Genomic DNA, 20,155 nt, shown 5'->3' on the forward strand with positions numbered 1-20,155 from the left:
TACTCGATTTTCGAGTAATTAATTATGAGAATAATATGTAAATAATAAATTGAATGTACTAATTGCGTTTCGTCATTCTGTTAATTACCGAGATAAAAGATATTTTTATATTATGAGTTATAGTTTCATATACTGAAAATTTGTGTTCCTGAGCAATACGTTCTTATACTTAACATAGGGCGATTGTATTGAGAAATGTAAATTAAAAACGTGATAAAGATAGTAGAATTTGAATGAACTTGTATCGTGATATTTCCAATTTAAGTCTTCCTATTGAATAAAATAGAACTGACTATTCATTTGTGTGCTATAATTAAACTTTAAAAGCACCATTTGCAGTCATAGAATTATACGCATAGATACTTTGTGTGTAGTTCATAAAATTCATGAATCATAAAATGAATCAGTTATTTCCTTAAACCATTTCCTCAATCTAGGAAAATATTTACAACAATTTGAACTGGAAAGTAATTACCGATAAAAATATGCGTAAGAATTATAGCCATTTTCTTTCAGTAGAAAGATAACACATCGATAACATGAAATTTGGAAAGGACGCGCGGTTTTAACTTGTCGATTATTCGTTGTGGAAATAAGGTAGATTCATTTGTTTCCTCGTCATTGTCACGTATATGGGTAAACGCAGATATAAACGACTTTCCGGTAACACGACACCCCGCCATATTTCTTCAGGCGCAAAAGGTGTCTATTATGTTCTAGCGTGGTCCGTTAAGTCTATTGTCACTGTAGAAAAGATTACAAACTCCTAAAACCTGATATGTATTTCCTTTTAGTACACATCATGAAATGTAAAGAAATTATTATACAAATCGCAACGTTAGCTGGACCATGTTTGTTATCTTTTAAAGTTTAAATAAATAAGTGAATATTGAATTACTAGAAGTTTTTTGATGTTTTCATATTTTTTCAATTCTCAAGATCAATCAATCGCAGATTAAGGAAATTAGAAAGAAAAATATAAGATTAAAACATAACGGTAAAAAGAATTTTTTCCTTTGAGTCAGTCCATTTTTTTTTTACAGTTCAAGCATGATAATAAATTATGCTCGTTAACTGTTTGTTTCGAATGCAACAATACATACACACACGCAGGGACAGATTTTTTTGTTAGAGAGTTTACATTTGATTTGTTTACGTGTTTATACAAGAATCAAGAAGTAACAAATATGGATTTCTTGCATAATCTTGAGCACTTACTTAACGAACACATGCTTGACATATGTATATATATATACACACCCATAAATAAAACCGTCACCTAAATGATTATTCGGAGTGTACAGAGATACTATGGAAACTTATGTTTCCTGATACTCACACTCTTACGATTATGTTATTTTCGTATCTCATTTTTTTTTCATTCGGATTACAAGGAATAAGTTTATGCCATGATGTACATACATTACGTACAAATAATGTGATACCGCGAATTATTCGAAGTAATGATTATCCCTATTACTTAAAGAGATCATTTCAACAATTTCAATAAATAATTAATAAGAATTTTCTATTTTCGGAGTATTGCGTTGACCTTGAACGCAATAGGATACCTCAAATTGCGATAAAATTATATTATGTTACAAATGTATAAGGAAAAAAAAGTAATTTAATTATGTACTTTAAAAGATAAAAGTGTAGCTTTTAACTTGTTTATCACCGCGTAAAAACCAAACTCCGGTCATATGAATATAATTAGTCATATTTCGTTGAAAGAAAAAGTGTACGTACAATAGGATGTACATATACGTATGTACAGTATTCAACATTACTACGAGCTTATAGGAACCCTGTTGATAATATCGTTAACACGAATGTATTATTTTATGCTTGAACTATCAACCGAATATATAAAATACTCGCACATACATATATACATGTTAAAGGTAAAGTCTAAAGTTAAAATCATTTTATTGGATGGGTTCAAACGAAAATTATGTACGAACCTGTAAATACTAAGTATAATACCTCTCGTTGTATTGATCATTTTACTTTTAACTTTCTATTAGGATAAATCAATTTAATTTATTTGGATTGTGCTCGTGACTAAGCAAAGATATATTTATAATTATTTACAAATTAAACAGCCCCCACAGACTTTACCTATAACGCGTGCAATTAAAGTAGTTTAACCAGCACAATCATTTCATTCAAATTGACATAGATGTAGGAACACTATGTCTTTCTTTTCAAATATTTTTTATATCCCGCCATAATTTCATAACGATTAGACGTGATAATTAATATTTAATACATTATTCATTATTAAGGACAAACATACATTTACCGACACGTAGATTTATATTAAAAAATCATGCTGGTTTTCGACATCCTAATTCAAGCTTGATATATACACCATAGTTAATATACATCAATAATCAGTCATGTATACGATTGCATGGTCGAATCGGACCGTTACATTATCACAAATAAATGCTAAAACTTAAATGTCCCATCATTTGCTTGTTTCAAACAAATTGTATCGATAAATATTGGTAAAATTCGTCTATTACTGTTTTACGTATTCATCTGAATTGTCGTCGTATTTCAGCGAAACATGAGATAAAAAATGGAAGAATTGATTCCGAACGAAATCGTAGTTCTTTTAAATGTTATGATAGAGTATTACACGTTCGAGGCCTCTGACAGCAACAGAGACTTCTTAATCTTGCCGCAGGGCTGGACTCTTCCGATCACCGTTCCTCGACACTTTCGCTTCCTCCACTTTCTTGCTGTGGTCTCGCAATTTGGTATGTAATGAGATATTCTGGATATGCTTGTTCACCTCTATAAACGACGTATTCGGGAAAAGCCAAACCACCTTGCGATGGTCTTCCCATCACACTGTGATGGCCTGGTGGTGCATGAGCCATTTTCATCGCCGAGAATTGTAAAAATGATTTACCCAACGTAACACGACAAAGCAATAAATGTCTAAAAATAATAAACATTATATAAAACACATGCTAAAATTCTAAAAATAACAATTCAAATAAGTACGTTATTTATATACTTACCTGTGGCATATGTAACAACTTCTGTCTTTGTGAGCAGGGCAACCTGTACCTCCACATATTCCATACACGTACTGATTGCTTTTGCTACTATGTTCCGCAAAATAAATTCCAGCGCCAAACATCCCGCCAATATATGCATGTCGTTCATCGAAACCTTTCTGAACAATAGCATTGATAAATGGACTACCGTGAAATAACATTCTTTCGTTGGCCTGAGGCATAGTTGACCCAGGAGTAGTCCTGGATCCAGTGTTCGGAGAAGAAGGCGCTGCTGCGCCAACTTCCTCTGCCACTTCCTGTCTTCTATGCGCATAACGCTCCCACAATTTACGGTTTTGCACCTTTTGTATCTATATTTAATAAAAATCATAAGTAAGGTTCTAAAATGCTGAAACTCATCAGTTATCGACATAAAACATATGAAACATACCCTAACTATATTATATCGAGAAAATATTCCACCAGAATGACCATTATCCCTGTGCTGTCTAATAGTACTTTGCATTTCTTCTTCAACAGCTAAAAATTCTTTGTCTTCCGTCAACAAATCTACCAGCAATGTGCCTGGTGTTATAGTTGGTTGCCAAGGCGTGCCTGCAGTGGTATTTAAAAGTTTCTCCATTCCTTTAATTAACTTATGTCTATAACCATAAGCAGACACTCCGACTTGCTTCAAATCTTCGTGACCCATTTCTGCTAATATGTCTAATGTAATCTGTTCGCGTTCAAACAATTCCAATAAGTGATCTAAGCCCAGACTTTGGAGGAAACCAGCTACAGTTGTGATGTTTGAACCATCTTTACAGGAATCTTTGGAATCTCTCTCAGAACACGTTTCCGATGGTGGCATCGGACTTAAACAAGAAGAAGGTCTCGCAAGAGGTACGCACAAAGTCATAGCTGTTCCAGAAGGCATGATGACTGTTTCTTGAGTGAGCGGTGGCGGCGGTGTAACTGGAACTAAATAGTAGCATGTATAAGTATATAAATACATTTACCGTCGATATATATCTTAATTAAAAGAAAATTACCTGCAACGATACTGGGTGGCCTACTGTTAATAGTATTACTTCCATTACCACTCAAACTAATACTAACTCCAACGCCACCATTAGCAGATGGTATTGATGGTACTACTTGTTGCGAAGCCATAGCATCTTGCAATAAGCATCTTACATCGTCAGCGCTAGCTAAATCCACAGGAGTTTGTCCTTCTTGATTCTTTAAGAAAGGATCCGCGCCGTGTGCTAAGAGAAGAGCACACAGCTGCGTTCTTCCTTTTTGTGCTGCTTCATGGAGTGGTGTAAAGCCCCATTTGTCAGTCGCATTTACTACAGTATTATATTTAATGAGTAATGCAGCAATATCTAAATGACCGTAACTGGAAGCATTGTGTAAGGGTATTAATCCTCCTTTATCCTGAGCGTTTACATCTGCTCCACGTTCAAGCAAAAATTCTGCTACTTCCAAATTATTGTATCCCGCTGCATTGAAGTATGATTAGGTTAAAACGTATAGTTTACAAAATATAAAAAGATATGAAAAAGCAATGAAATTTCTTACCAGCTAGATGTAATGGGGTACTATTACGGCCTTGCGCGTCTCTACAATTAATATTGTCTTGTGTTACAAGTCGTTGTACTCTGGCTAAATTGCCTTTTTTTGCTGCATCAAGAAGAGCACTATTTCCTCGCAATAAATCTGCGACATCCTGATCACCATCTCTTACTAGATCCAACGGCGTCGCTCCATCTCTATTCTTTTTACTAGCATCTGCACCGTGCCTCAGTAATAAACGAACTATTTCGTATTTTCCTTTAGCAGCAGCCTCATGAAGTGGAGTAAATTTCCATAAATCCGCAACATTTACTGATGCACCATGTTTCACTAACAATTCCGTTACCTCGTAATGACCATAAGAGCAGGCATTGTGTAAGGGAACCAGTCCACTAAACATATATTACACGTTCTTAAACATTGTACTTAGATAGTATATTTTACATAAAAGAAATAACAGATTTGAGTAAAACCAACTAACCCTTTATCTTTGGCGTGTACATCTGCTCCATGTGCCAATAAATATTCGACCACGGGCACTCTATTAAATCCCGCTGCAAAATGCAGCGGTGTGGAGTGCCGACCATCCAAGTCACGACAGTTAACAACGTGTGGATTTGTTTGTAAAATTCGTTCTACCGCTGCTAAATCACCAGATTTACTTGCTTCTAAGAGTTGCGCTTCCGCATCGTCAGTACCACTTGGTGGATCTATAAAACAAAGATGAAAACAGTTACATTCTTTGATTGCAAAAAATACTTTTTATCTGAAATAAATTAGACTTCGAACCTTGTAGTATTTTAAGGACATTTTCTGCAGCTAACTGTGCCGCAGTATAGCCCTGAAGTGATACTATAGATGGATCAACATTGTATGATAATAATATTCTACAAGCTTGCACATTGTCTTCTCTAACGCACCTGTTTGTATATAAATATGTATAAATAATAATTTTCATTAAAAAAATCAAACATCTTTTTGCAAAATAATAATAGAACATTTCAAACGTTCTTATACGATACACGGTACCTGTGTAGTGCAGTTTGCCCTAATCCATCTAAAGCATTTACTTTCGCGTTATGTCTAAGCAGCACATCCATTGCATCGTAATGAGAATGATCAGTTGCAACATGAAGTGGTGTAAGAAAATCTTTATTTTTCTCATTTAAGGCAGCATTTTTCCTAATCAAAGATTCTATAACTTGTTTTCTCTTGGGATAAGGAGATGCAACGGCACAGTGCAGTGGTGTGTCCCCAGTATATGGGTGTTTAAAGTTAACAACTTCTTGGGACAGGTACTTTTTTAACTTAGTTAGATCTGCCTGCCTGCAGGCATCCAAGAGGCAGTGACCCTTGTATTCGTCTACAATTAAAGTGTATCTAACAAATTCATGTCCTGTGTGTACTTTTTTGCTTTGTCAAATGGCATAAAAATAATAAACATACATGCTAATCTTTCTTGCAATTCCAATGTTGGAGCCACATCGATGGCGCTTTTACTGTGGCAGTTTAATTGAGTCGGATCTGCACCCTCGCTTAAAAGTAACGAGCACACCTCAGCTCTGGATTTACTAGCAGCTTCGTGTAATGGAGTGAATGCCCACAAGTCGCTAGCATTAACTGCTGCTCCATGCTTCAGAAGCGCTTCAGTTACTTCAAAGTGACCATATGAACAAGCATTGTGAAGTGGCACAAGACCTCTATAAAATGATTACAAAAAACAATACATTAGTTTGTTTTACTTTTTATTGAAGATCATATATTTGTTAAGCTTATAATTAAAAATGTTTACCCTTTATCTTTTGCGTGCACATCCGCACCATTTTGCAGTAAAATTTGCACCACTCTGGATCTGTTGTACCCAGCAGCTAAATGCAATGGAGTAGACCTTCTACCATCACTTGCATGACAGTTTACATTTAAAGGATTTAAAAGCTGTAAAAGACGTTCTTCATTTCCAGATCTTGCTGCTTCTAGCAGTTCGTCTTTTTTATACTCTCCTGTTAATACTGGTTTAGTTGCAGGATCTGCTAATTCCAATGCTGTTTTCCCTTCTGTATTCCTGATATTTGCATCTGCTCCATGTTGTAGCAAAGCAATACATACATCTATTTTACCCTGCAAAAATTAATGGGATAATAATTTAATCAAATTCTTAAACAAATGAAATATTAATGCATTAATTGAAATTATAAATACCTTTATTGCAGCTTCGTGCAGAGGGGTATAATTCCAGTTGTCTCTGGTATTTGGATTAGCTCCTGCTTCTAATAAAAGTCGTACAACATCGGAATGTCCAAAAGAGCATGCGTTATGTAAAGGATGCAAACCACCATCATCTCGTGCTTGAATAGATGCGCCAGCAGAAAGTAAAAACTCTACTACATCTCTCCTACCATAACCTGTATATTTGTAACATAAAATAATTAAATAATTTTGTTCTTTAAACAACAAAAAAGGTATAAATTTATCAAAATATCACATAGTAATATTTTATGATATCAGAACTTAATAAAGTCTCCCGAACATATATAATAAAGATCAGAATACTTCTTGATACAAACTTCAGAAGCCTACAATTTATAACCAAACTCTTAATTTTCCAGACCACAATCAACAAATTATATGTGAAGTCATATAAACTTAAAATTCTCAAATATTTAGCAATAACTTTTAAATATTTATTTGAATTATTTAATCAGCCTATTATGTACAGTAAATATAAACAGATATTAGAAAAGATACAGCACAGGTTTCTGAGATTCAATGCATATAAAACTGAACTTAAAATATTATTCCATAACTTTTATATAATTTCTTATCTACTAAGGTTCGCTCAACTACAATATCAATTGTAGTATTCCAATTTTTATTTATTAACTAAATAAACTAAATAATAAAAGATTGAAGTATCTTCTAGATTTAACATAAATATTCTCGGTTGCCTAAGATAATTGCTAAGATAATTTGAATTGCTAAATGACAACATCAAAGTCAGTTTTTGAACTATTCCATGTTCACGACATGACATTAAAATATTATGCCTCCAATCGAAGATAGATGTATCAAGGTAAACTGCAATCTATGCATTAAGAGTATTTAATAGAAGAACATTCGAAAGAGTTGATACAATAAATCAGTTTACCAGCTGCAAAGTGTAGAGGGGTGGACTTGCGTCCGGCAGTGTCTCGAGCATTGACCGTCTTCGGTGTAACCAACGCCTTTACCCTTGCGAGATCTCCAGTTTTGCATGCCTCGAACAGTTCTCTTAAAGGATCTGTGTTCCCTGATCCCGAAAGGGAATCTGAATTTGTCAAAGTCGATCTACGTCCTGCCATTTTACACCGCCATTTTCACGCCACTGTCCGACGGATACACTCCACTGGCTCTCATAGCAGTGTGTTGGTTGAAAGCTTTCACGACGGTATAGAAATGAGTTGCTATGGCACAACCCAGTGGCGCCACCATGTCATCAGAAATCCTCATTTTTAAAAACTCCATTACAATTCACACATGATGTGAAATTACATTTGAGAAATTACATGAAGTGTAATTTCATTTCTATCAGGATGACGTAGAACATTCACCTAAATAAATTTTGAATAAATTTAATGCTTGTATATTTTACAATAAATATATTTTACATTTATTATATACACATTCTGTGTTACATGGGATTACCCAGGATTTTCTGTTTGTATACCTTTTTTCTAACATTTTTTCAATAGATTTAAATTTGATTTTATGATTACTAAGCTAACAGCTAATAGAATAATAAAGCTAGGGAGTACAATATGTCAATTGACGATTCATTTTATAAAAATGTATTTCTACTTATGCAAGTTGTACCAGCATCAGTGGAATGTACAAAACAATTTAAAAAGGTATGATGTAATTGTGATGAAATAATTGCTATTTGTATACTTTATTTAACAACATTTGTAGGGAATGTTCAACAAACCGAATACATTAGGCTTTCTTTATGTTTCTCATTATTTATTGTCTGTGTACAATGCAAATCAATTTAAAAATATGGTTAAATGGCCAATTATGGAAAAGAAAGATGAAAGACAATATTGCACAGAGATGAAACAGTATTTGGAAATTTTAAAAAGTGAAAATCCAGATGTAAATTTCCCACTAATACTTATATCTCATTTGCTGAAAGCAGGAGGAATGAAGTTTCTAATTATTATGTGGAAAATATCAGAAATCAGTCTCAGAGCATACATTGCGAGAAATTGTAAATATTCAAAACAGAAAGTAATATAAACCATTCAGTTCTTTTTTAAATATTTGTTAAAATATCTTTTTCTAGGTCAAATAACATTATTTAATGCTCCTAATGTAAGGAACAATAATGATATAACTCGAACATATTTTACCAATACAAACATAAAAAGAGATATAGTTATTCTTGAATTTTCTGAAAGGATAAAATTAATTTCACAAAGCTATGAACATTGTATAGAGTAAAATTCCTTTACTATTTTATACAATATCATCTAAATGTAATATACAAATGTAAAGTTATATGGAAATGTTTTTTAGAGATGAATCTAATGATATTAAAGAGATACAGACTGCAATCTTTAAGGCAAAAGATAATATAGAAAAATATATACAGGTAGCTCCAATTAATCCTTCAATTGTGGAGCAATTAAAAGATCCTGAAAATTCAGAAATTATAGATTGTGTGTATATAAAACCATTAACTCTTAAATTATTAACCATTTAATTCTAACATTAAAGTATAATATTGCCAAATTTGTATATTGCAGTGTGGAAGACAAACATTCAGAGTAAAATTTTACATTTACTTCAAAAGAATAAAGATTTAAAGAAACTACAGAGAATGAGTGATTCATTAGATAGTTTAGTTTCAAATGTATGCATAAATTCTAAAAGTTTTGATGGTAATAAACTTCTAACGATAGATTATAATGCAACACTGTTATCTAATAATTATAATATACAGGTATTCAAATTAATATCAAATTGCATGTAAATAATTTATTTAATTATTCATGATTACTTTTATTTCAAGCATTTTAGCCATGGATTATACAGAAATAACTGTTTAGTACTTCATGTTTTTTTACTGATATTTCATGAAATATTGAAACAATTACATTGCTCTCTAAAAGTACATACTCTATTAGATCTGTCAGATTGTGAATCAAAAATTAATAAATACTGTAAAATAATACAATCCATAGAAGAAAGATTTCAATGTTGCATAGAACAGATTTCTGACATATCGCATGATTTAAATTATAGTTTACAAAAAAGTTTAAATTATACAATACAAACAGGTCACTTTAATTCCATGGTTAAAGAAATAATTTCACATTCACCACAGTTTACTTTTTCAAGTAGCTGTTACACAAATGTTGAAACGTTACTTGAAAGTTTACATTTTTCTCCAATCAAAGGTAATATTTTTTGCATTGTAAGAAAAGCAAGAAATTAATTTGTTAATTTTATAAATAATTTTTAGGGAAATATAAACACTTGTTTAAAAGATATAAAGGTAACTTCTTGAATTCACCAAAACTTTCAATACCTAGAATTAAACTGAGCTATATAGAACATGACGATATAGAAAGTATTAGAAATTGGAAATCTCCACCAAGACAATTGGTCATTCATGAAAAGCATTCTCCAACTCAATTACAACTATCCACAAGATATTCACAATTATTTTCTTCAAATGAATTTAAACACAGAGGTTTGTAATTAAATTTCTATATTAGGCAACTATTAAATCAGTTATTAAGCACATGTTTGTAATCTCTTTCAGATATTGTAGTATCCACTCCAAAACCAAAACAAATAAATAGGACATTAGAAAGGTTCAACTTTGAAATTTCAAAAACGCAACAAATAAATATTGGAGCAGCAATGAAAAATATCTTCGACCTTTCCCATAAAATTACAAATGTAGTAACTGCTTTATGTAAAAATGAATCAAGCAATACTTCAATATTGTGAAAATGCAACAGGATTTAGAAATAGTAAACAATAGAATGGTGAAAAGAAATACGTTTATGAATAATATATTTATGTGTTATTTTAAGTAAATACGTCTTCAGAATAAGAATTATCTTGTGTTCTCTTAAGTTTTTACACCTTTCTCGAAAATATTAAATTCAATTCCTGACAATAAGTACACAACATATTCATCATTATTTGAAGCATACGTACAAAAATTACAATTACCGTTTCTTTTCATTGCATCACACAAAAAATATGTATAAGTATATACATGTTTGCCTACGTTTTCTTGTTTAGATTAATTTCTAGTAATTCTACTCTAAATTATGTGCTACTGACAAGCATATTTAATTGTAGCAAGATAGCCAATCGATCCGAATCAATGACGACGGCAAAGAGAAACGTGATTGGTTAAAATTTTATTCATCATCCAGTACACAGCCACTTGCATCGTGCATATAGTGCAATCTCTGCCATGTTTTAAATGCAACTGCACTTTGTTTACATCAGTTTAATCTCTTATGCTTTGTAAATTTCTGCTTCGAGCATTAATTGCAGTGTTTATATAAAAATTTACAGATTTTAGGTTATGGTAGAATTGTATATAATTTCACTTTTATAAGACTTTTCTTGATTTTTATAAGTAAACTGACCGTTTGAATAACGTTTTTTACCAATATAATGTTAACTTGTGAAGCACATGGATGTCCCTCGAATCAAGATACAAAAATTGACGGAAAAGATATTTCATTGTTTCCGTTTCCTGATGATGTTGTGTAAGTATTTACATTTTTTGTTTATGTTATTCATTAATATCGGTAAATCATTTTTGTTAATTTTACAAGGGATTTTTCAGTCAAAGAAATCAGTGGTTTAAGAACTGTCAGTTAGACAATACTGTTGAAACTGATAAACCACTTTATCTTTGTGAATTACATTTTGAGAAAACAAGTTTTACAAATTCAAAGGAACTGAAACCTGATGCTCTTCCATCTATTTTTGACAAAGCAGAAGGTATGTACGTACATATGTGTAAAATAAGAAAAATATTAAATACCAAGTACTTTTGCAAATATTAATATTTATTCTTACTTTAGAAGGACAGAGGAAACGTAAGGCAGAAAGTGTACTTCAGACGGGATCATCTAAAAGTCCACCATTGAAACAAAAAAAATTGGATAACGGTTCACATAGTTTAGTAACCCCACCACAGAGCCCTTACATGCAATCAACAGAGAATGTAAGTAATTCTAACATTCTGTCCACTTCTATATAAGTACACTAAAAGTTTATTGAAAAAATATGATATTACAGGTTGAAGAAATAAATGGGGAGAACAAAATGGATGTGTCTCTGGGCCATGAAATTTCAATATCTGAATCTGGTCTTTTAAAAACTGAGTTGTGTCAAGATGTAGAAATAGGGCAAAAAATATATTGTTTAACAATACAGATAGACAAAATACACGGTAAACCATGTCCAAGGTCAAGGAAACTCATGATATGGGAACAGTTAAAGAAAGAAAAGTCACAGTATTCTAAAGTCACTATCAAGACAGATCCAAGAAATCAATCTTTACAGAAAATTAATAAGAAGGCAATGTGTGCTAAAGGTGGGTGTAAATTAAAAAAGTCTGTTTATGATTCAAAACCTGCTTTTCAATGTGAACACTGTGATAAGTATTATGTAATGAAAAAGTGTGATAATCAAGAAGAGAAGAATAATACTTGTAGTGTATGCAGTAAAACGTTTGCATCCTCGCAATCTTTGTATCTTCACACTAAGAGTCATTTTATATGTGATATGTGCCAAAGTGAATGTAGTTCACAAATAACTTATGATAAACATTTAAGATTACATGTTAGTACAGATCCACTATATCCATATAAGTGTCATCAGTGTACAGACACATTTGAAATCAAAGAGGATGTAAGGCAACATTATTTAATTGTTCATCCTACCATAAAATTACAAAATACGATTTTACAAGTGACTGCATCTCCTTTAACACAGCAAGTATCTCAACAACAAGATTATCGTTGTGTTAGTTGCAACGTAACATTTAGAAATGAACAAGCTTATAGGTATTTTTTAATATTATACAAGTATATTGCAAGACTTTTGTCATCTATAAATTTTAATATATAAACATGTTTATAGGAACCATGTAAGTTCTCACAAAAAGAAAGAGGGTTTGAGACATAGCATCAGCGACACCAACAATATATTTCCAGTACCTAATCCCTTGACTGGGAGTCAAATAGGTATTCTCAGAGCTGTGAAATTTAGCTGTCGAGTATGTTCCATGGAATTTGACAATGTCGGCGAAGTTGATAAACATACAAGAACACATCTAGAAGAAGAAAATGATGAAGAACGAAAGTGCAATATTTGTAAAAAATTATTCTCGACAAGTACGCAACTTAATGAACACTTAAAATTTCACATGTCGTGTACACACTCTTGCCCAATATGTTCAAAAACTTTCATCAATAGAACTACATTAAAAATACATTTGAAGACGCACAGTGATGCGTAGATAATAATAATCTATTGGAATATTTTAATACTGATGTAACTTGACCTGATTTTGTGGATGACTAACATCTCAGTTATCTACAGCGGTACAATTACATCATTCGCTAAGGTTCCTATGCGCGGAATCCTTTGTATAATGTGTACAAAGTTGTTTCTTAATTTTATTGGCGTTTGTAGCCAATGATGAGAAGAAGAAAAATTATGTTTGTTTTAAAAGAATTATTAAATTCTTAAATAACAGTACTTATGGTTTTAATCAATTATTCATTCGCAAATATTTTCCAATACACAATATAATGTACAAATAAAATACATCCACACCCGCGCGTATACCTAAATGACAGATGAATCAGATACCTCCTTCCCTAAAACAAAAAATTGTTTCGTCTAAGCATTACAGCAAGTCACATTCTCGTTAAATATATTTTCCGATTTGTCTACGCAAAATTGATCAGATCTCAGCGACAAGTGTAGAGGAGCATTCTCGTTGACGGCAGTGTGAATATCTCTTGAAGCCACCACAAAGATTGGTCGAAGAATGAAAATAATGGCAAGCGGGTTCTTCAGAGGTGCTTGGTTCCTTGCCCGCTCTAGGTTGATGGAACGCGCGTAGAATGATTCTGATTTTCTCGAAAAGAGATGTCCAGGAGTCATTGGCAATATGTGCTGGGGGCTGAAAGAGAGAAAGAGAGGGAAACGAGGGCAAACGAGCCGCGAACTAAAAGGAAGCCGACAAGCGTCGACGGAACAATCGCGACCGATGTTCACGGTCATCCTGTCAACAGGGACCACTTCAAACGTAGCCGGCTTCAATGTGTTTATTTGGCCAACGTCAAATTTACGCCGTGGCAAAGAGAGCTTCTCGATACCTAGCTCGCCGCTTTGGCGACACACCTTGCTGCCCCCAGCCCTTGTGCTGCCGCTGTTTTTCTCGCATTCGAAGTTAAATCGGATCGTTTCGTCGTGCTCGATCATCGCCGCTCTTGGGGCGTGGCTCGTGTTCTCTATTGTCGGGGCTTCTGACTTTTCTCGACTTGAGTCAAGTACTTTCTTTCTGTTATAGTTCTTGGTAACGTAGCGGCACTGCACCCACGCCAAAGAACCCATAATGCACGTGTCGAGCATATTTATTAAACAACATGAGTTGCTTGCTCTATAATCGCAATTGGTTTATGTGTGTAAATAAAATATAGAAAAATTAAACTGAATATAAATGCAAATTCAAATATGCTTTTATGGTAGTAGAGATTATGTCTGCATAAATTAACGTTTGGTCTTAGAGAATGTAGATGACAATATTATTTCTATTATTTTGTTAAAATTCTGAATTTAAAAAATTTTCATAGTGTTATCTATAAAGGAAAATAATACTTGCAGCCGTAAGAATAATAAGTAGTTCTGTCTTAAAAATATTACGTTGGGATATCATGCTATTTTGGAAGGAACCTCTCTTTTAACTCATATTATAGGTCAAGTAAAGGTGTGCAAGTATTTAGTAACGCTTTGTCAGTCTCCAAATTCGGGTCGACAGTCGACTAGACATTTACTGATATAAAGAAAAGCACTCTATAAATTCGCTATGGTTTTCCACAGTAGTCAAGCAACCAACCCCCGTGCGCGTATTTCTCATGCACTTCTCTCCAAGGGTCCCGTGAAATTAAGGGCAAGGGAGGGCTGTCGCGTAACAAATTGCACGACTGAAGAATTCTCTATAGAATTTAAAGTATATTTTAATCCATGCTGGTATACTTAAGATATGTCGAGTTACCACATTTGTCATTTATTAAATTAAATTTATTTTGTAGTAAAGTTTGGTCATCAATTTATGATTGAAATGAATTTCTTGTACGAAGGAAATGATCTTGAATAAAATTTAATTTATTAAGTTAATCATTCTATGAATTTAACGCACTGCACAATATGAAGGTATTAGCATATTTTTCATTTTTATTTTTCTGATTGTTATAATACGTTGCATTGAATTTCTAACATTATGCGAAATAAATTTTCAAGAAACAAAGCGATTACAGAAAATTTTACTCTTATAAGCTTTTATCTCATAAAGAAATACCATTCGAAAAATATTTGTTATCCTATACCTCTGCCCACACCAACTGTAAGAATAAAAAATGTTGAATTCTCATAGTAAACTATATAGGTATTTGTTCGGTGTCAGGAAGGTATCGCAACCCTGTTGTTCATTTGGTATACTATATTCAGCACTATAATATAGATAATCACTTTCATATTATTATTAATATCAATAATATTTCACACCTTCATTTTTATTTTAATTATATTCTATTTGTAATGCTTTGAAGAATTTTGAAATATCTATAACGGTCCATTTCACATTATCAGCGGTTAATTTTCCGATTCTTTTTTGCCACAACCTGTTTGACAATATAACACAACGATCGATTTGCCGCATATTTGTGAATTTTTCACGCGACTCTATTTCCACCAGGTTCGAGCATGATTATAAAAGTATCAATAAACAGGGTTGAAAGAAGACGTCCCGCGGCCAAATTTGCACGCTAGACTACGAAAGGGTTGTCCGACAAGCGAATATGCTAATTCACAATGGCGTCAGAGTGACCGGCATTCGCAGTCGGGAAGCTATTTCCCAATTGTTGAAGAATGTCGTTTATTTCGGCGTCAAAGCTTCAACGACGCCGACGCAGCTGCGTTTCTCCTTGTATCGTTTACGGCGGGACTACAATGCGTTTTCATTCGCAATTGGGACGAATGGTCCCTTATACGTCGTTACGTTCTGTATCTTTCTTGACGTCGCGACATGCAAATAGAAAAAGAAGATCTTGGAACTGGTAAAATGGATAATCATTCTACGATATTCAACTTTTTCATAGTTGATCGTATAAATGTGGACGTTACAGAGATTTCCAAAATATTTTGTTAAAAGTAGGCAAAGTGAAGAATGGCGTAACAGTTTAGGTTTTCATTTCTAAAAGATGTTTTAATAAATTTGAGGTACAAAGCCATAAAGCGATGGTTACTCCAGGAAGGCCCGTATCTGCTTTGGTCTCGCTTCTCTGACGGAGGAAAGCATTGTGAAACCGCAAAACGCGTGTGCACAGTCGTTCATAAGACAGAAACTTTCAAAAGATGTCACACCTCGACGTTATTCGGCGGAACAGCGAAGAGAAAAGACGAAGGAGAGGAAAAGAATAAAAAGGGGGACGAGGAGACGCGCCTCTCTTTTCGTTGCGGGCACGGGCCATCTGGCAGAACGATCTTTTATAGGATCTATCTATCCTATGTCCTCTCTTCAATGAAGGAGCCACTCGTGTGGAAGTTCCTGGACCTTTTGATTAATGGCTGACGAGATAAACCGCCTCGATCGTGGTCACGATCGAAGAGGCATGATGAAAATCTATGAATCAGAAATACACACATAGGTATCTCCTGCAAAAGTTCGCTTTCTGGCGTGTCATGACAATTGCATCTTGATGATTTGTACTTTAAACGATTTCAACATTAATATTTATAATGTAGGTAAGTGTAACGCAAATACTCACAATTCAGGCACTTACAACTTTATTAAACGTTTGCAACTTAAAATATGTACATATTTTAACTTGGAAGCTTGCAATTGGAGTAACTAATCCAGATAAAACTAAATTTTCTGTTTTCATATACTTCTGAAAGACGTACAGTCTATGGGCCAAAGTTGCAACGTTTACCATTATGACAAGTTGTAACTTGAACAAGTGTAATTTGTACATTTGCAATTAGTGTGCTCTCAATTCTAGCGTTTACATTACCGATACCTACTTACATCCACCTCGAATTCTTGCAATGGGGATAACTACAATTCGAACGCTTTCAACTATCTAAATATATGAACACTATAAATAATTTTTATTCTAAGTGATTAAAGTTTCGATAGGACAGTCCAAGATTGTGATTTGCACCGCCATTGAAATCACGAGCTTCACGAGGGGAAATGGTGTAACCGCGAAGTGCACATATACGCGCGTGCGTTTTTCGCCGATGAACGATAACAAAGACAACTTGTCATCGCGGTGGGGGGATAGCATAAATCATTGACGGGTACCGGCCGATGAATCCCGTAGGGTTCATCCACGTGGAAGGAGCATAATCAAATTTCAGCCCGCCATGCAAGGGGCGGCGACTCTGCGGTTGTGCACACTTTCGATGCCTTTCTGCTTACCAGGAGGGTGGGACTCGCTCGAGGGCTATTATGGGGCTTGCCTGGGCTTACCCCTCGGCTACTGCAAAGGATCTTGGGGTTCCACGACTAGCCGACCGTACAGCGCGAGCCGTGGATTGCACTCGACGTGACGGCGACGTGACGCCGACGTGACGCGGCGCGTCGTTTGCGTCGGACATGCCGTGTGAACTTTGCGAAACAACTTTTGTGTAACTTCAGTTACCTTATTTTATGTATACTAATATAGTATATATTTCTCTATGTGTATATGATTCCAGTTCATATACAGAATGTAACAAATGCAGCTTCCAGTATTTTAAGAGGGAATAGGGTATCCAAATTGGCGCACAAAATGTCCTGTGACATAGGGTTTCATCTGCCCTTGTTTTATAATAATGCTTTAAAATTAACATACTCATATGTTGGCATTCGAAGGATTCTGTAATTTTGTAAATGCATTGTAGGGCAGAAATAAAACAAGAAAGACTTGATACATTTTATTGTATCTTTTACGGTTTTAATTTTGTAGGTAAACCTTTAAAAATCCAAGACAACAAATGGGTTAAAATTTTTTTGTTTTATTTCTTCTTTTCAATGCATCTGTAAAATCTGTACTTCCGAGTTAGAGTAACCCAAGCCCTTTTTTGTTATTTTTCAGAAGAGTCGGAAACCAAATGCGCTTACCCATTGCTTAGCATAGTATTTGAAGTAATTTATAGTATAAAATTTCCTTCACTTATAACGTAGCTTAAATAAATTCTTATTATTCTAATAAAATAAAGAGAAAGCAATAAGATCTTGCAAAAAACTTAATTTTGAAAAAATGGACTTGGGGCAGCCTGTCTCTGAGGATAGAAGTTACAGAATCTTATGAATGTTAATTTAGTATAGGTATATACTCCCACTCAGAAGATTGGAACATGTTAAGATTTGAAAAAAATGTCTTTCTTAAGTAAATAAATGTTTTGTTTATAATAAAAGATTAAAGGCTGTATTTGCTACACCCTCTATATTTTGCTATATTACCTACATGATACCAGTTCGTAGTATAAACAAGTTCTAATTCAATCGCAAATGTAAGATTTTTTAAATGAAGTAAAGCATTTCAATTTCTTTGATCATTAATACCTCCTAATTCTCTTTTATGCTTTAGATGCAAAAGGGGTGCTTTGTTTTAAAATTTTATAACTACTTTGTGAATTAAAGAAAAGAAAGAGTTTCTCATAAGATAAATAAATTTAAAATAGGTATATAACTAGTTGCAAACAAACGATATACAAATAACGAACATTTTAATGTTCAATAAAACTAATAACTTTGAATTAAGAGAAATTTTGTTATACAATTTAATTTTGGCAGAGAGATAAAACCAATGTATTTGCAACAACCGAACAGTTGCATATTCAAAACATAGAATACTTTTTTTTTGTTTTTAAGAGTTTAATTTTCGAGAAAATTTATTGTATAATCCTAGTTAAACAAATTTGTGTTCTATTTTCATAGCAAAAATGATTCACGATAGCCCTAACGTACGTAAATTAAAAACTGGTTTTTTCAAAATTTCATTTTTGAGAATTTACGTATGCATATGCGCTAACTATTGATATATTATTTTGAAATCTTTTTTCTTTGAAGAAATTGTACCATACCTAAAAAATCCCCATGATCGATGGCGATTGATATGGCTCAGAAATTTATTTCTCTATTGTTCAACGGATGCTCGAACAGTCGATCGTTCAATTTTAATCGCCCACGTGCTCCTGTCCACTATTCGACCACGAGAATAAATTTTTTCGTGGAAAGGAACAAAATATATCGTCACGGAAAATTGGGGCAAAACTGTATCCATGTATACCCAACGATCCGTCATTTCTTATTGACAGAAGTACAAGAAGATCTGACGAGGCACGCACTGCTATTCAATTTTTTTTATTTAGTTTGCTGAATCGCTTTGAAACCAAGCAAAAAATATTTTCAATATACGTACGTATACAAACAACGAGTAAGAATTAAACGTGTCTGATTTTTAAATACATGCGCAGCCGACTAGCCATGCTGAATGAGAAATAGTAACATTGCAAGAGTCCAGTTGTGCACTACATAGACAGAGACACACAATACTGCGTACTTTGTCTATCAAATGCAAAATCAAACTCTTGCAATGTTACTGTTTTTCGTTGAGCATGGCCAGTACTATAGTCGGCTGTGATACATGGTATACATTTGATATAAATATAGATTTGAATAGAGAAGTCTACATTTTCTCTGTACATCTACACTACCATGTATAGTATTTCAACACTTTCACATGATTGTAAATGCGTGAAGTACCTGCACTTTCTTATTTATATTAACTGATATTAAATGTTATTCTCATCTGTATTTGTAAATCTTATGTAATCGTCTGAGAGGAAATTTGTAGCTAAAACTATATTATAGAATTTTACTTAGAGTATTTTGCATACTTCAATAACGTGAAAGTGTCCAAGACGCACGGTAGTGTATGTCTGAATTCATGTGCAATATGGCTTACACGGAAGGAAGTTCCATAAAAGTTTGAATCATATACCAGCGGATTAAGCTGGATAGAGGCGAGTGACTTTTATCGTCGCGGCGCTACCCTGCAATGGTAACGGCTGTTCAATCGTCATCAATGAGACGCGACGATTGCTTAACAGCCGATATCGTTGCGGGGTTGTAACGATATAAAAGTCGTTTGTCTAGATCCAGTTTTAGGTATACCTATATACCTGCCATTGCAAGAGTGATACACATTTACTGGCTGGAATGATTGTACCACTATAAAGCTAATAAAACTAATACCTGAGAACTT

At 33.6% G+C, this 20,155-nt stretch overlaps 2 protein-coding genes across 6 annotated transcripts; one reads left to right on the plus strand and one right to left on the minus strand.

Annotated features, from left to right (window-relative positions):
• Nucleotides 1–902: 902 nt before the first annotated feature.
• On the minus strand, nt 903–10,926 carry Tnks (tankyrase). 2 transcript variants are annotated; one of them, XM_076385099.1, is made up of 13 exons: nt 10,815–10,926; nt 7,738–8,179; nt 6,792–6,994; nt 6,385–6,710; nt 6,039–6,292; nt 5,622–5,955; nt 5,382–5,512; nt 5,074–5,302; nt 4,599–4,984; nt 4,067–4,519; nt 3,466–3,995; nt 3,036–3,385; nt 903–2,952 (listed from the first exon to the last, which is right to left on the minus strand). In XM_076385099.1, the coding sequence occupies exons 2-13, from the start codon at nt 7,928–7,930 to the stop codon at nt 2,712–2,714; spliced, it is 3,630 nt and encodes a 1,209-aa protein (XP_076241214.1). In that variant the 5' UTR covers nt 7,931–8,179; nt 10,815–10,926; the 3' UTR covers nt 903–2,711. The 2 variants fall into 2 exon arrangements, with proteins under 2 accessions (XP_076241214.1, XP_076241215.1); XM_076385100.1 differs by lacking the exons at nt 5,382–5,512; nt 5,622–5,955.
• A 155-nt stretch (nt 10,927–11,081) lies between these two features.
• LOC143183065 (uncharacterized) lies at nt 11,082–13,370 on the plus strand. Of its 4 annotated transcripts, none has more exons than XM_076384460.1 (6): nt 11,082–11,365; nt 11,446–11,603; nt 11,687–11,829; nt 11,904–12,518; nt 12,603–12,673; nt 12,750–13,370. In XM_076384460.1, exons 1-6 carry the CDS (start codon nt 11,271–11,273, stop codon nt 13,126–13,128), a joined length of 1,461 nt encoding a protein of 486 aa, XP_076240575.1. In that variant the 5' UTR covers nt 11,082–11,270; the 3' UTR covers nt 13,129–13,370. The 4 variants fall into 4 exon arrangements, with proteins under 4 accessions (XP_076240575.1, XP_076240576.1, XP_076240572.1 ...); XM_076384461.1 differs by having other exon boundaries at nt 11,904–12,201; nt 12,460–12,673; XM_076384457.1 differs by having other exon boundaries at nt 11,904–12,673.
• The last annotated feature ends 6,785 nt before the right edge of the window (nt 13,371–20,155 follow it).

The sequence above is a fragment of the Calliopsis andreniformis genome, chromosome 9 (genome assembly GCF_051401765.1).
Source record: "Calliopsis andreniformis isolate RMS-2024a chromosome 9, iyCalAndr_principal, whole genome shotgun sequence".
Classification (NCBI taxonomy): Eukaryota; Metazoa; Arthropoda; class Insecta; order Hymenoptera; family Andrenidae; genus Calliopsis; species Calliopsis andreniformis.